The 12,980-nt window shown below is 40.9% G+C and overlaps 1 protein-coding gene across 1 annotated transcript in view; it reads left to right on the top strand.

Annotated features, from left to right (window-relative positions):
- The first annotated feature begins 1,043 nt into the window (after positions 1-1,043).
- The window catches only part of LOC117346165 (vomeronasal type-2 receptor 26-like), a 38,454-nt gene continuing 26,517 nt past the window's right edge, over positions 1,044-12,980 (top strand). Inside the window, exons 1-2 of the mRNA XM_033915569.1 lie at positions 1,044-1,220; positions 4,238-4,364. Coding sequence (XP_033771460.1) covers positions 1,044-1,220; positions 4,238-4,364 — 304 coding nt within the window. The remainder of the gene's footprint in view (positions 1,221-4,237; positions 4,365-12,980) is intronic.

Here is a 12,980-nt window from a genome sequence, read left to right as displayed (position 1 = left end):
ATTGCAATACAGCGCGAATATTTCAGGAAATTTCAAGATGTGTGGGAGCCATTAACAAAGTATTGTACTTAGATGACATTTTTCCCTTAAATTTACAAGTTCAATTGTGAGAGAGGGAGGGGGGTAATTTTATTGTTACTTATTGTATAAGGTATTGATTATATGATAGGAAAGGGTGGGAAGGATGGGAGATAAGAGCATATTATTTATACCATTGATGATTAAGTGATATATTTATTGTTAATTTGTTTGGACATATTGTCACACTTATTGTAAGTTTGAAAATGAATAAAGAATTTAAAAAAAACAGACAATGGAGCATAATTATGTGGATTGACAAGTGTGAAGTGTCTAAATATGTGATATGTCTTATCACTAGCTTTATTGAGAATACAACAAGTAGGATTTTTTTGCTTTTATTTAACCTTAGGATTCATTAGCGTAACATCATATTGAGTGTGCCCAGACTTCTGATGCAGGTCATTAAGGCTGAAACATGTACATGTTGAATCTTTAGGTGAATGAATAAAAATACTGTAGAACACAGAGGTTGCCTTTGCTGTTCTTTTCATTTCTCTGGTGTGAGAAGCTATTTTCTCCTGTGTCTGTTACTATTATCATATACGGGACAAATACCTTAAAACTGTCCTCACATTCCAACCAGTGGAACTAAAATTAAATTCCTTTTCATCCATTTATACAATTTGTAGAGTAAAACAATCCAATGCAGGGGTTCCAAAATCATGACTTTGATGTTTTTGCAAGAAAATATCTATCTGCCATTGGTGTCACTTTCAAGTTATTTTCTTCAGAAGAATGGTCCGTACTTCAAGGTTGTGTCTGACTGTCAGTGGGAGGCAATGGAGAGTGTTTTACCACTGGTAATGGCTTTAAAATTAGTTCATTATAGTTATAATGAATGTTTTATGTATTGTAGCTTAAAATTAATTGTTTAACATGGCAGTACTGAATATTTAACCCTTCCCACATAGCTCAATCATTATCTGAGGAACTTCCACTTTAAGAACGGTCTGGGGGAAGAGATGTACATGGATAAGAATGGAGACCTCGCCACTGGATATGATATCTTGAATGTAATCCTTCTTCCTGATGGGACACGGAATTATGAAGTTGTTGGACATTATAACCCTCATGCTCCCCCAGGGCAGGATTTCGTCATTGATGAGAAGGTGATCATCTGGGAGAGTTATTTCACTCAGGTGAGATTTAAGTGATCAGAGGTGCAGATTCAAATGAGTATCATGAAACTTGTCATAAAATAGTCAAAAGAATAGTGTATTTTGGCTTTATGGGCCTCCAGATTCTATATAGGTCACTTAAATTGGGGTGCTGATCCCAGATCTATACATGTGGAGGGGCATAATAAAAAAAAAAATATCTAAGTCCCTTTTAGGCCTAAGGCCCTAAATGCTGAAAGTAGAAAGGAGGAGGTTTTTTTAATAATGGCCTGCCTCTACATTCAGCTGTTTAAATGTCCAGACTACCACTAAGTCTACACTTAAGACATATAATCAATGAAAAAAAACCTAAGTCCCAAACGCCCAACACAATAGCTTTTAGGCGAAGGAGGAGTCAATCTAAAAGCTGGATTCTATAATCGGTGTCTGTCAAAAACAACACCGGTTACAGAATCCACCTCCGACAATGATCTGGCCAGGAGGGAGCCCAAGCCCTCCTGCCCCAGTGACCCCCCCCCCCCCACAACAATGATCCGGACAGGAGGGAACACAAGCCCTCATGCCCAGGCAACCCCCCTTCAACAAGATCAGGCAGGAGGGAGCACAACCCCTCCTTCCCAGTGACACTACCCATACAAGATCGGGCAAGAGGGAGCCCAAACTCCTCCTGCCCAGGTGACCCCCCTATCCCTCACCCCCACTAAGATCTAGGCAGGAGGGATCCAAGGCCCTCCTTCCCTGATGTATCCCCCCCACAACCGCCCCCACATACCCTCAATCAGCCCACTGAAAACATTCTCCCACCCATCGACCAGCGAGACTCCCCCACCCCCACTAAGATCCAGGCAGGATGGATCCCAGGCCCTCCTGCCCCGATGCAGCCCCACATGACCACCCCGTACTCTCAATCAGCCAGCTGAAAACCTTCCCCCACTCGCTGACCCGTGAGATCCCCCCACTGACCCCATGACACCCCACCCCCAACATCCCCATACCTGAAAAAAGTTGGACAGACGGGTCCCAAACCCATCTATCCGGTAGGCCCACCATCTTCAGAATGGTGGGCCATAAGGACTGATTGGTCCAGGTACCTCAAACCCCACCCACAGGTAGGGCCTGAGCTGCCTGGGCCAACCAGATAGATGGGCCTGGGCCTGCCGGATGGATGGGTTTGGGATCCTTCCAACCAGTCAACTTTTTTCAGGTATGGTGGTGTCAGGGGTGGGGTGTCACAGGCTCAGGGGGGGTCTTGTGGGTTGGTGGGTGGGTGGGGGGGAGGTTTTCGGTTGGCTGATCATGGGTTTAGGGGGTGGTCATGGGGGGCTGCATCGAGGTAGGAGGGCCTGGGATCCTTCCTGCCCAGATCTTAGTGGGGTGGGGTATAGGGGATCACCTGGGCAGGAGGGGTTGAGCTCCCTCCTGCCTGATCTTTTAAGGGGGATGTCACTGAGCAGGAGGGCTTGGGCTCCCTCCTGCCCAGATCGAGTCACGGTGAGGGTTGATTGCTGCAGGAGAGATGATTCATCTCTCCAGCCTTGATGGTGATCACACTCCCCCAAACTGCAGGGTGAGGATAGCCGGCAGGGGAGATGCTCTGCCACGATGCTCACCCCGAAGTGCCGCAGCTCGGAAGGGGTGGGCGATCGCCATCATGGTAGGAGAGATGAGCCATCTCTCCTGCAGCAATAGTTGTAGTAGGCAGGTTGCTGGGGCTGCTGAGCTGCAGTGATCAGCTCAGCGGCCCCTTTTTTGGCACTTATACCTGTTTTCACTTGGTCTAAGTCAAAACGTATAAGTGCCGACTAGGCAACCTGCCTAAACTTTTGGTTATACTTGCTGTATGCCTATTTCTAGGTCGGCCCAACTCCCGCCCCTTCCCCTCCTCTAAAAATGCCTCTTTTTGTTCTATGCGTTTAGAGGCAGGGGAAGGCCTAAGCTGGTTTTAGATACGTCTAAAACCCGCTTTGATTATGGGTACTTGGACGATCAAGCTTTTTGATTGTCCAAGTACCTATTTAGGCCACTTTTTAGACATTTTTTATTTTTGATTATGAGCCCCATAGTAATTAGTCAATTAAAAACTATCAATTATTGGGGGTAATTGGCAGTAATTAACTGTTATGGGCACATCGGCCTATGCAGTTGAAACACACTTCCTGCTCATTTGAAATAGAAAGAAAGGGTATGAGACTTGATATGCTGCTTTTTCTCTTTGGTTACAATCATGTTGCTAGGACTCACGCATGAGTTGATGACACATAACAACTACAGCTTATTTTGTTCCTATTACAATGAAGTGTTAAACATCTTGCCTAGAGTCAGAAGAAAATGCTATGGGAATTGAACTCACAACCTCAGGGTGCTGAGGCAGCTGCTTGAACCACTAGGCCACTCCTCCACTCTGAAAGTTGAAGGTGTTCTTTTTCAGGAAGCAAGTAGGATGTGAGGGGGCAGGATGCTATTTGTAGGTATTTTCCTATTTTGAAATCTGTTGGCTGTTCTCTTTTTTAAAGTTTGTTTTCATTGCAGTTTTTGTTTTTAATGTGATGAATTATGAATGTCCAATTATATCCTCATATAACTTGTCTTTAGATCATTAAGCTCTAAATATTACTAAATAATTTACCACCCCCTTTTATTAAACCATGGCACATTTTTTAGTGCCGGTTACGGTGGTAACAGATCTGATGATCATAGGAATTCTATGAGCATCAGAGCTGTTACCGCTGTTGCCAGAGCTAAAAGCCATGCTATGGTTTAGTAAAAGCAGGGGGAGGGATTAATTTGCCTTTATAAAAGTATCTCCCTGAAAGTTGTAACATCTGATCTGAGGCTGGTCTAATTTTTGTATGTGCTAATAAGAATCAAAACTTTTGGGGTATTTTTACAAGTGCCTTCATAAGCATGAAATATGCTGTTACACATGACCAGGACAATTTACAAATAAAGAAAAATAAAGCAATAAAATGAGCATTCCATTTTAGAAATAGCCATTTATTATCAAATGAAGTTACCCAACATGTTTTCTCAATCCTCAGAAACCTCCACAGTTCAGATGCAATCCAAGTTGCCATCCTGGTTACAGAAAATTACCCAAGGAAGGAAAACCTATCTGCTGTTATGATTGTATTCCGTGTGCAGAGGGAGAGATCTCCAACCAAACTGGTGGGTGATATCATGGAACACAAGAGTTACAAATAAATTTAGGGTATCTATTATGGTCCTTGCTCTTGAAATTAGGGAGGGATGTAGTCTCAAAAATGTGTAATTGATTGCTCCACAGGATGGGTGGGACTATTTTTTTCCTGATAAGATTCCTCCCTTCCCATCAACAGGCCTACCAGTGAATGACCTCACACCGACAACCAAATTGCTGTATATAATATATGTTTATTAGTAATGAACAAAAGTCAGCTTACATGGAATAAATTGCATCCAATCAGGATATATAAACAGCAGTTAGGCTAACAGAAGATAAGCACAGAGTACCAGTATGTCATGTGCTATCCAATCCATCCTACCTTTTAAGGAACTAAGCTGGACCATTTATAACCAAACAGTAGCCTGTGGTTAAGAGTGCTACCTGATTACTAATTACAAAATTATTTGCTATTGGATTGTCACACTTGTCATTTTTACTGATTGGATGGTATACATAATTGCAGTTGAGTCATAATGAAGCTTGGTGCCACTTGGTGTCAAATATGACTTCTCTATTTTCCCTGACAATACATTTTTAATACTGTCAATAATCCCTGAGAGTGGGCCCCCCTCCCTCTTAAGCTTGATTGTAAATTTTCAGCAAATTTCACTTGTGGTTCATGTTGACCATGTCATCCTGACCTGGAGTTATATGGTTTTCGGTGACCCAAGCATTTCTTAGAAAGTCCCAGAATAGAATATCCAACACTTGTCACATTTTATTTATTTATTTAGTCATTTTTTAGCCTGTCCTCTCAAAGGAGCCCAGAATGGGTTACAAGAGTACATTCATATTATGGATAGGACAAATATTAGTGAGACATAGACTTTACAGCATTTACAGCATGGACAAGGGTATAGATTATAGCAATTACAGTATAGATATAACATTTAGACTTACAAATACAGATTTAGTGGACATAGGGTGGTTTAAATTGCAGAATTTTCAGTGTAGATATACTAGGAAGTGAAATAGCTTTTCTTTGCAGGTGGGTGCATCTTTGTTGTTAGAGAATGTGGTAATAATTCAGGTTATATTTGCAGTAGCAAGTGAATTTTAGCGAGATTCCGTTTGGTAATTTAGGTGGTGTCTTTGGGATTCCATCCATCTGGGGTATAGATGTGGGTCTTCAAGGAGCTGGGTTTGTAAAGAGGAAGGTTTTCACGGCTTTTCTGAAGTTCCAAAGACTGTCTAGTGATCTTATGGATGAGGGGATGACATGCCACATTCTGGGTATGTAATGAGAATATGAGCATCTTCGGGCTGTCACAGATGTGAGTGAGCAGACAGCTTCTAGGGCAAAGATGAAATTATTTTAAAAACATTTTGTTTGTGCTGACAGGGAAAGATATGCTTTTCACACTGTTCATAAATCTTGTGTGAGTTCAATTCAGAAGCACAATGCCTCTCTTGAATGTCTCTTCTGGGGGTCTCATGAGGGTATTCACCCTCATTCTCATGAGGATCTTCTCCCTCATTCCCCTCTTGAAACCTGAAGAGGCTTCACCATGATCAGAAGCAAGGTATGTTCATTGTTGTTCTGAAGGTTCTGTCCATGTCAGAGGAGAGGAGAGAAACAAGAATCAAGCTTAGTACAATTAAGAAGACAATTGTCATTTCCACCCAACCTAATAGTGTACCTTCTTCATTAGGACTCATAAAATCACAATAAATCATAGTAAATCACAAATTTGTATATAAGTGAAAATGCATCAATTGATCATAATTCAATAATACAAGATACTAAGTAGAAAAAGGATTCATGAAAACTCAAAGATTACACACGTGTTTCTGCGCATGTACCCACCTCAAGTTCTAGGCCTAGGAGGGGATGTTCATTAATAGCTCTATGGGGAAGCATAGTGAGATAATCAGATCCATCAGGGAAAGGGAGAGTTTCATAATATGCATGAGAAAGCAAGAGTTGACTGGTTACCTGCTCTGAAGTAGATTTAATGTTTTTGACACAACAAGGCAAAAAGCAAGGAATACATAAGAAGATAAGGCAGATAATTGCAAGAAAGATAAGAATTGGGTGAAGGGCTCCAATATCCTGGAACCAGGAACTGAACCAACCTGCTTTATGCCATTCCAGGTTTACACTGGGACATGTGCAATATCTTTCATACCATCTGTAATGCCTTTAACAACTTTGCTAATCTTGTCGATGTGGAGGCAACAATTTGAGAAATTAAATTTACCACAGAGGCCAGGAGGTAATCAAGGGCTAGACAGTTTTGGTAGATGGTATTATGGAGTTAATCATTTTGTTTAGCTAATACATTAAGGGCCAAAGAGGTTGCATTAGTGATGACTTCTACTATAGCCTGTAATCTGATTATTCGTTTTAACATGTAAACAGGAGTTATATACCCCCACATGACATCCTCAGCCCAAGTGGCAGGGCCATAGTACTTAATAATGCATTCAGGAGGCCAGTAATTTTCTTTCCAGTCACCTATTTTACCTCCCGTTTGGTTCTGTTTCTAGACTTGTATACTTTGAATCCTAAGGCTTCTCCATGATTAAGGGGGAGTAAGAAAAAGCTTGGCTTAATTACTCCAAGGGTGTATGACCCTGTCCAGTCTTTAGGGAGCCAGGTATAGGCTTGATTTCTACATATCCATTATAGGCCATCCAGAGCAGGCTAGTTCTTCTGACTTAAGGGGGTCATCAAGTAATTTGGGGTACTGGGTATTACTTAGAAGCCAGTGAAACACATCATAGAAGCTTTTTGTTCCATTGGGCCAAGTTATCCAGCAAGAATTCTCACTGTCCCAGGTATATGTATGCAAACAAGTGGATCAACCTGCAGCAAAATCGCCAGGTCTAACAATACAGTGGGTAGGAAGTGGTCTAACAATACAGTGGGTAGGAAGAATTGGGGCTTCTAGCACCCATGGGGAACCTACAAATAAAGGAGTCCTAGTAAAGTTCACTATAAAGGAAGATGAGTCAGATCAACTTCTTTTGCTTCCCAGGGCCAATGCTTTCCCATGTGGGTTCCTCCACAAACATAGCAATCAGTAATGTTCAGTGTCTAGGCAATTGTTTCAGCTAACATGAGAAAAAGGTTGGTTGCTGCAGAGCCATATTCAATGTTGTGTTCAATTTCTTCAGTGTGAGGAAGTTGGTGGGTAGTGATAGAATTCATAATTCTAATTCCTATTTCAAAGTACCCATAAGGGTCTTTTGTGGAATCCTCAATACCAATCTGGTAACGACATGGAGTAAGGAAAGATTTAGGGTCCAACACATGGAATGTTACCAGATTGCAAAGTTGAATTTGATTTTGATGGCAATTATTGGATGGAGGTTCCTGATTAAGCCTTATTTTTGGGTGCCCAGGCTGCAGCAATAACATCGTTCCAAGAGCTACACCAATAAAAGGCTTTGTTGTTTGAGTGTTGTAGGCTTATGTATTTGTTCAGTCGGGAGTATCTGGGTGTATATTTGATACATTTATGATCACCAATTTTTTGTCTGCCTATAAGCCAACATGCATCAAAGGTGATGTGGAAGGAGGAATTTAAAAAAACATTTGATTGTTTAATCTTGAATGTCTTATTGTATCTGCAAAGGAATCCACCCTCCTGAGAGTTATCACAGGAGCGTATATACCAAGCATAAGCTGGTGTCATTTGTAGGTCAAAGCAGACAGCTGTTTCCTCGGGTAGAGATGGACACATATGGTAGATTCTGGATGCTATCCCACAGACTAAAATTAAATCCTGACAAAACAAAATTCTTCCTAGCTACCCCCAACGACAAAATCAAAGACACCACAATCCAAGTGAAAGGTATGGCCTTCCCCCTCAAACAAACCTTAAAAGTATTGGGAGTCTCCCTAGACAAACATCTATCCCTGGAAACATACTGATATTATGGTCAGGAAATGCATTTCAGTTCTTTGGAAACTAAGCACCATAAAAAAATACTTCGACGACACCTCATTCCGCCTGTTGACACAATCCTCCATTCTCAGCATCCTAGACTACTGCAACATCATTTATCTGGCCTCTACGAAGAAAACCATCAGGAGACTGAAACTTATCCAGAACACCGCCGTTCGCCTTATATTTGGCTTAAACAAATGGGAACACATCACTCCTTTTTACCACAAACTACATTGGCTACCCCTTGAATCTAGAATCCTATTCAAGTTCACGTGCTTTTGCTACAAAACTGCCTTTGGGCTATCTCCGAGCTACCTCACCCCTCATTTCAACCTGAACTGCAACAAAAAGAACTCCCGCAGAATCAATCTTTTCGCCTTCCCCTCCCTAAAACTATGCCACCTCAAAAGGTTCTTAGACAAAACCTTCGCCTTCCAGGCAGCCAAACAGAACCCTTGGCTAGCCCAAATTCTGCTCATGGCCCACACCTACCTTGATTTCTGAAAAATACTCAAAACTCATTTATTCCACGCTCAATATCCCTAATCCCCTCTCTTCCATTTCCCTCTCCCCCCCCTCAAACGACCCAACTCTCCCGGTCCCCTCCTCCCCTCTTTTTGATCTCCCCCTTCTCACTAACTCCAAGGACCTACTCATTATGATCAATTGCAACTATGATCAATTGTAATTTCTTGTTAATTTTTGTTCCAATATCTTCATTACTTGTAAGTATAGTTTATTGTAATTTCTTATTAAGTTTTGTTTAATTGATGTGAACCGCCTAGAACTCCCTGGGTATGGCGATATACAAAAATAAAGTTATTATTATTATTATTATTATTAATATTGTGTTCACACTCAGTAGGAGTGGAGTTGCATGCATATTGCTTGTGGTACATCAGTGTACGTGTGATCTCTGAACCAGTTTTGGTTTGAAAGATACATGAAGTGCATGGGGGAAAATGTGGTGAGGGAGTAGCAGCAGGTAAGGGAGCTTCAGGTGGTGTCAGAATGTCAAAAGTGAAAGTATAAGTAAGGGAAAATATGATCAGTAATTGCAAAGAGACACTAGGCCAGGAAATCATCAGAAGTGTCATCGTGTGGAGGTACTAAGGCCACTTTAAGAAAATCATTCACTTTCTCAGCATAACTGCTTCCCTGTGGGGTGGTAAATGGTAATGAGCTTCTGTTCGATACCCAGCAATTTGCATAATTCTTGTAGAATGAAAGACATCCAAGTGCCGATAATCAAACCGGGTTTTGGATGTATTTCTAAATGACCTAGGCCTTCATAATGCCACTGAACAACCACAGCTAAATGGGGCATTTCAGGAGGAGTGTTGAGGGCAGGAGTTATGTGGGACATGGGCATGCTTAGACTTAGTCATACAGCATGTATAACCGAAAGTTTTACAACAGAGCAAACACATCATACAGACCCCCACACACTACCCCAGTGATCACCGACCCCCCCCCCCAACCCCATAAAAATTGTAATCATACCTGTAAAATTCAGCCTTCAGAACATCATCACCTGGCAGCCTGGCATAGGAAAGCCTAGTCGTCCTGTACAGAGGCAGCTTAAGTCATCTTGGGGATGGGTTAGGGACCCATAGAGAGGAGGCCCCATGCCCATAAGCCCCTGTAATCACTGCATTGATACTGAAATATGTGCACTTCTCTATACACCCCAAAACCCTTTTGTACTGGCATATAAGTGACTCCTGCAGCCATACGGGCTATTGGGGTGGTAGATAAGTGGGTCTAGGGGATTCTGGAAGTGGTTTGGGGGGCTCACCATGACCTATATGGGAGCTTTAGTGAGATGATGACATGGCACTCTTTTTGTGAAGTTTACAGCAGTGCCCTGTAAGGTACCCCAGTATTTAAGTGCCATGTCTGGGTGTTCAGTCCATCACTTTGCAGACCCCTCTCACATCCAACAGGGCTTATTCTAGACATTTTTGACTTGGACAAAAAGTTGGATTAAAATGTGGTGTAAAGATGGACAATTTAGCGACTTGGACGATCAGATCGGCAGGACGTATAGTTAGACAATTTTCGAAAAGAAAATAAATTTGGACGTATTTTTCAACATAAGAACATAAGAATTGCCACTACTGAGTCAGACTGAAAAGTAAGTGGAAACTCTTTTAAGTGTCTAAAAATGAGTGACTCAAACCAATACGTGTGGAACACTTATATTATGTATAATGTGTTTAAAACAGAGGAAAAAGGATCTCAAAAAACCCCTAGATCATAATCAATAAAGTTATAACCAATCGGGGTTAGATTTTCATCACCGATCCAAAACCCCTGTGTGATTATTTAAAATGCTTATTTTTCTTTTTTTATGTATAATGCAATATATAGTATATAATATAATAATATTTAAATATTGTGATTCAAAGTTTCTCTAATCACTAGAGAGCAAGTTAAACCGGCAGGTTTATATTAAGACTTTCAGTAGTATGAGATAAACCAGGCACTTATCTTAATGGCCCAACGGAGGCCCAACCGTTTCGCTCAATGGGCTTCTTCAGGGATGACGATAAGAGATAATACAGTGCCGGTACAGACTTTGCTCAAAAGTTCTTAAAAAAGAGAAATAAAGAAAATGACATTATATCAGTATGTTAACGACAAATAAGGACATATACATTTTAATGTTATGACTGCTGATACTACATATTAAGATATTCTAATAATTATGTATTATTTTAAGAGGCTAAATGAAACCGCAAGCATCAAAACAAACAATAAAATACAATTGTATTTAAAATTTGTAACTTGCCTATGGTATGGCTACGTGTTTTTTTGCTAGCAACAATTTGAAAACAAGATGGTGCCCGTGTTTAAACAGGACACAAAAACCATTTAAGCCAATTGTTGCACATTGAAATATTGTTTTAAAGGCTAAATTAGATCGCGAACATCAAGACAAACAATAAAATACAATTGTGTTTAATAAAATGTATAACTTGCCTGCGGTAAGGCTGCGTGTATTTTTGCTAGCAACAATTTGAAAACAAAATCTTAATATGTAGTATCAGCAGTCATAACATTAAAATGTATATGTCCTTATTTGTCGTTAACATACTGATATAATGTCAATTTCTTTATTTCTTATCGTCACCCCTGAAGAAGCCCGTTGAGCAAAACGGTTGGGCCTCCGTTGGGCCATTAAGATAAGTGCCTGGTTTATCTCATACTACTGAAAGCCTTAATATAAACTAGCATTATACAGTCGACGATATTCAGAGCATAAGTAGGAGAAGAGAAAGGAGATTGCGCTTTGAGTTACAAAGGTGCAAGGCTGCGAAGGTGAAAAAGATAACATAAGATGTTGATGAGAAGTAAGTTATTAACTTGGTACATTTGAACAAAGGACGGGCACCAGTGGGAAAAACTGGTAACAATTAAAGATAGAAATTTTGGCAGAAGAGGGTAGACGGACTCCTTGGGATGGGAGGAGGCTCCGATTTTAGGGGAGAAGTCTGGTTAGGTTATAAATTTCTTAAACAAGGTGGTTTTTAGTTCTTTCCTAAAGATACTATATGATTCTCTGGCGGCATCAGTGAAGTAGCCTGTCCAAGTTTGCAGTCTACCTGCTTGGAATTTGAATGTTCTATCAAAGAAGGTGCGATATCTACAGCCTATGATATTTGGGTAAGTAAAGAGGTTACGGTTTCTGGTAGGCCTAATAGAGGAGTGGAATTCGAAGTGAGGTAGTAGATAGCTGGGGGCCAGTCCCCAGATTAGTTTATAGCAGAGGCAGGAGAATTTGAATAGAATTTGTGCTTCAATTGGTAACCAATGAAGGAATTTGTAGAATGGACTAACATGATCGCTCTTCTTTAGTCCGAATATTAGACGGATGGCCGTATTTTGAACTATTCTCAGTTTTCTCACATTTTTTTTAGATATTCCCAAGTAGACAATGTTACATTAGTCCAGGGTGGATAAAATCAGTGATTGTACCAATATTCTGAAGGATAGCGGGTCGAAGTATTTTTTTATGGTTTTCAGTTTCCAAAGGATGAAGAAGCATTTTTTAGTCACCGAGTTTATGTGCTCGGTCAGGTTCAGGTGGGTATCCAGGGTGACTCCCAGTATTTTTATGGTTTTTAGTACTGGGTGATCATGGCCGTTTACATATATTGTAGTTGCGAAGATTTTCTCGTTTGGGCTAGCAAGGAAAATCTTTGTCTTTTCTGAGTTTAATTTCAGTTTGAAGTTTAAAGTCCATTTTTCTATTTCGAGCATGATGGAGGAGATATGTTTTGAGTTGGTTGAGGTCACATTTGTTATTGGTATTAGTATGGAGATGTCGTCTGCGTATATATAATAAGTTAGGTTAAGCTTTTGTAAAAGGTGGCCTAGAGAAGAGATGTATATATTGAACAAGGTGGGAGATAGGGGGGATCCTTGTGGGAGTCCCGAGGGGCTTTTCCAGGGTTCAGAGTAATTTTCTTCAAGGACCACTTGATAAGATCGTTTGGTTAGGAAACCTTGGAACCAGGTCCACACTCTTCCTGATATTCCCATTTTGTCGAGGCACCTAAACATAGTTTCGTGGTCCACGAGATCGAAGGTACTGCTGAAGTCTAACTGTAGGATCAAGGCGCTGGAACCTTGATTGAAAAGGTTGTATAGGTGGTTAAGGAGAGAGCCTAGGACTGT

This window comes from Geotrypetes seraphini, chromosome 12 (assembly GCF_902459505.1).
Source record: "Geotrypetes seraphini chromosome 12, aGeoSer1.1, whole genome shotgun sequence".
Taxonomy (NCBI): domain Eukaryota; kingdom Metazoa; phylum Chordata; class Amphibia; order Gymnophiona; family Dermophiidae; genus Geotrypetes; species Geotrypetes seraphini.
This window is presented reverse-complemented; position numbering and strand designations above follow the sequence as displayed.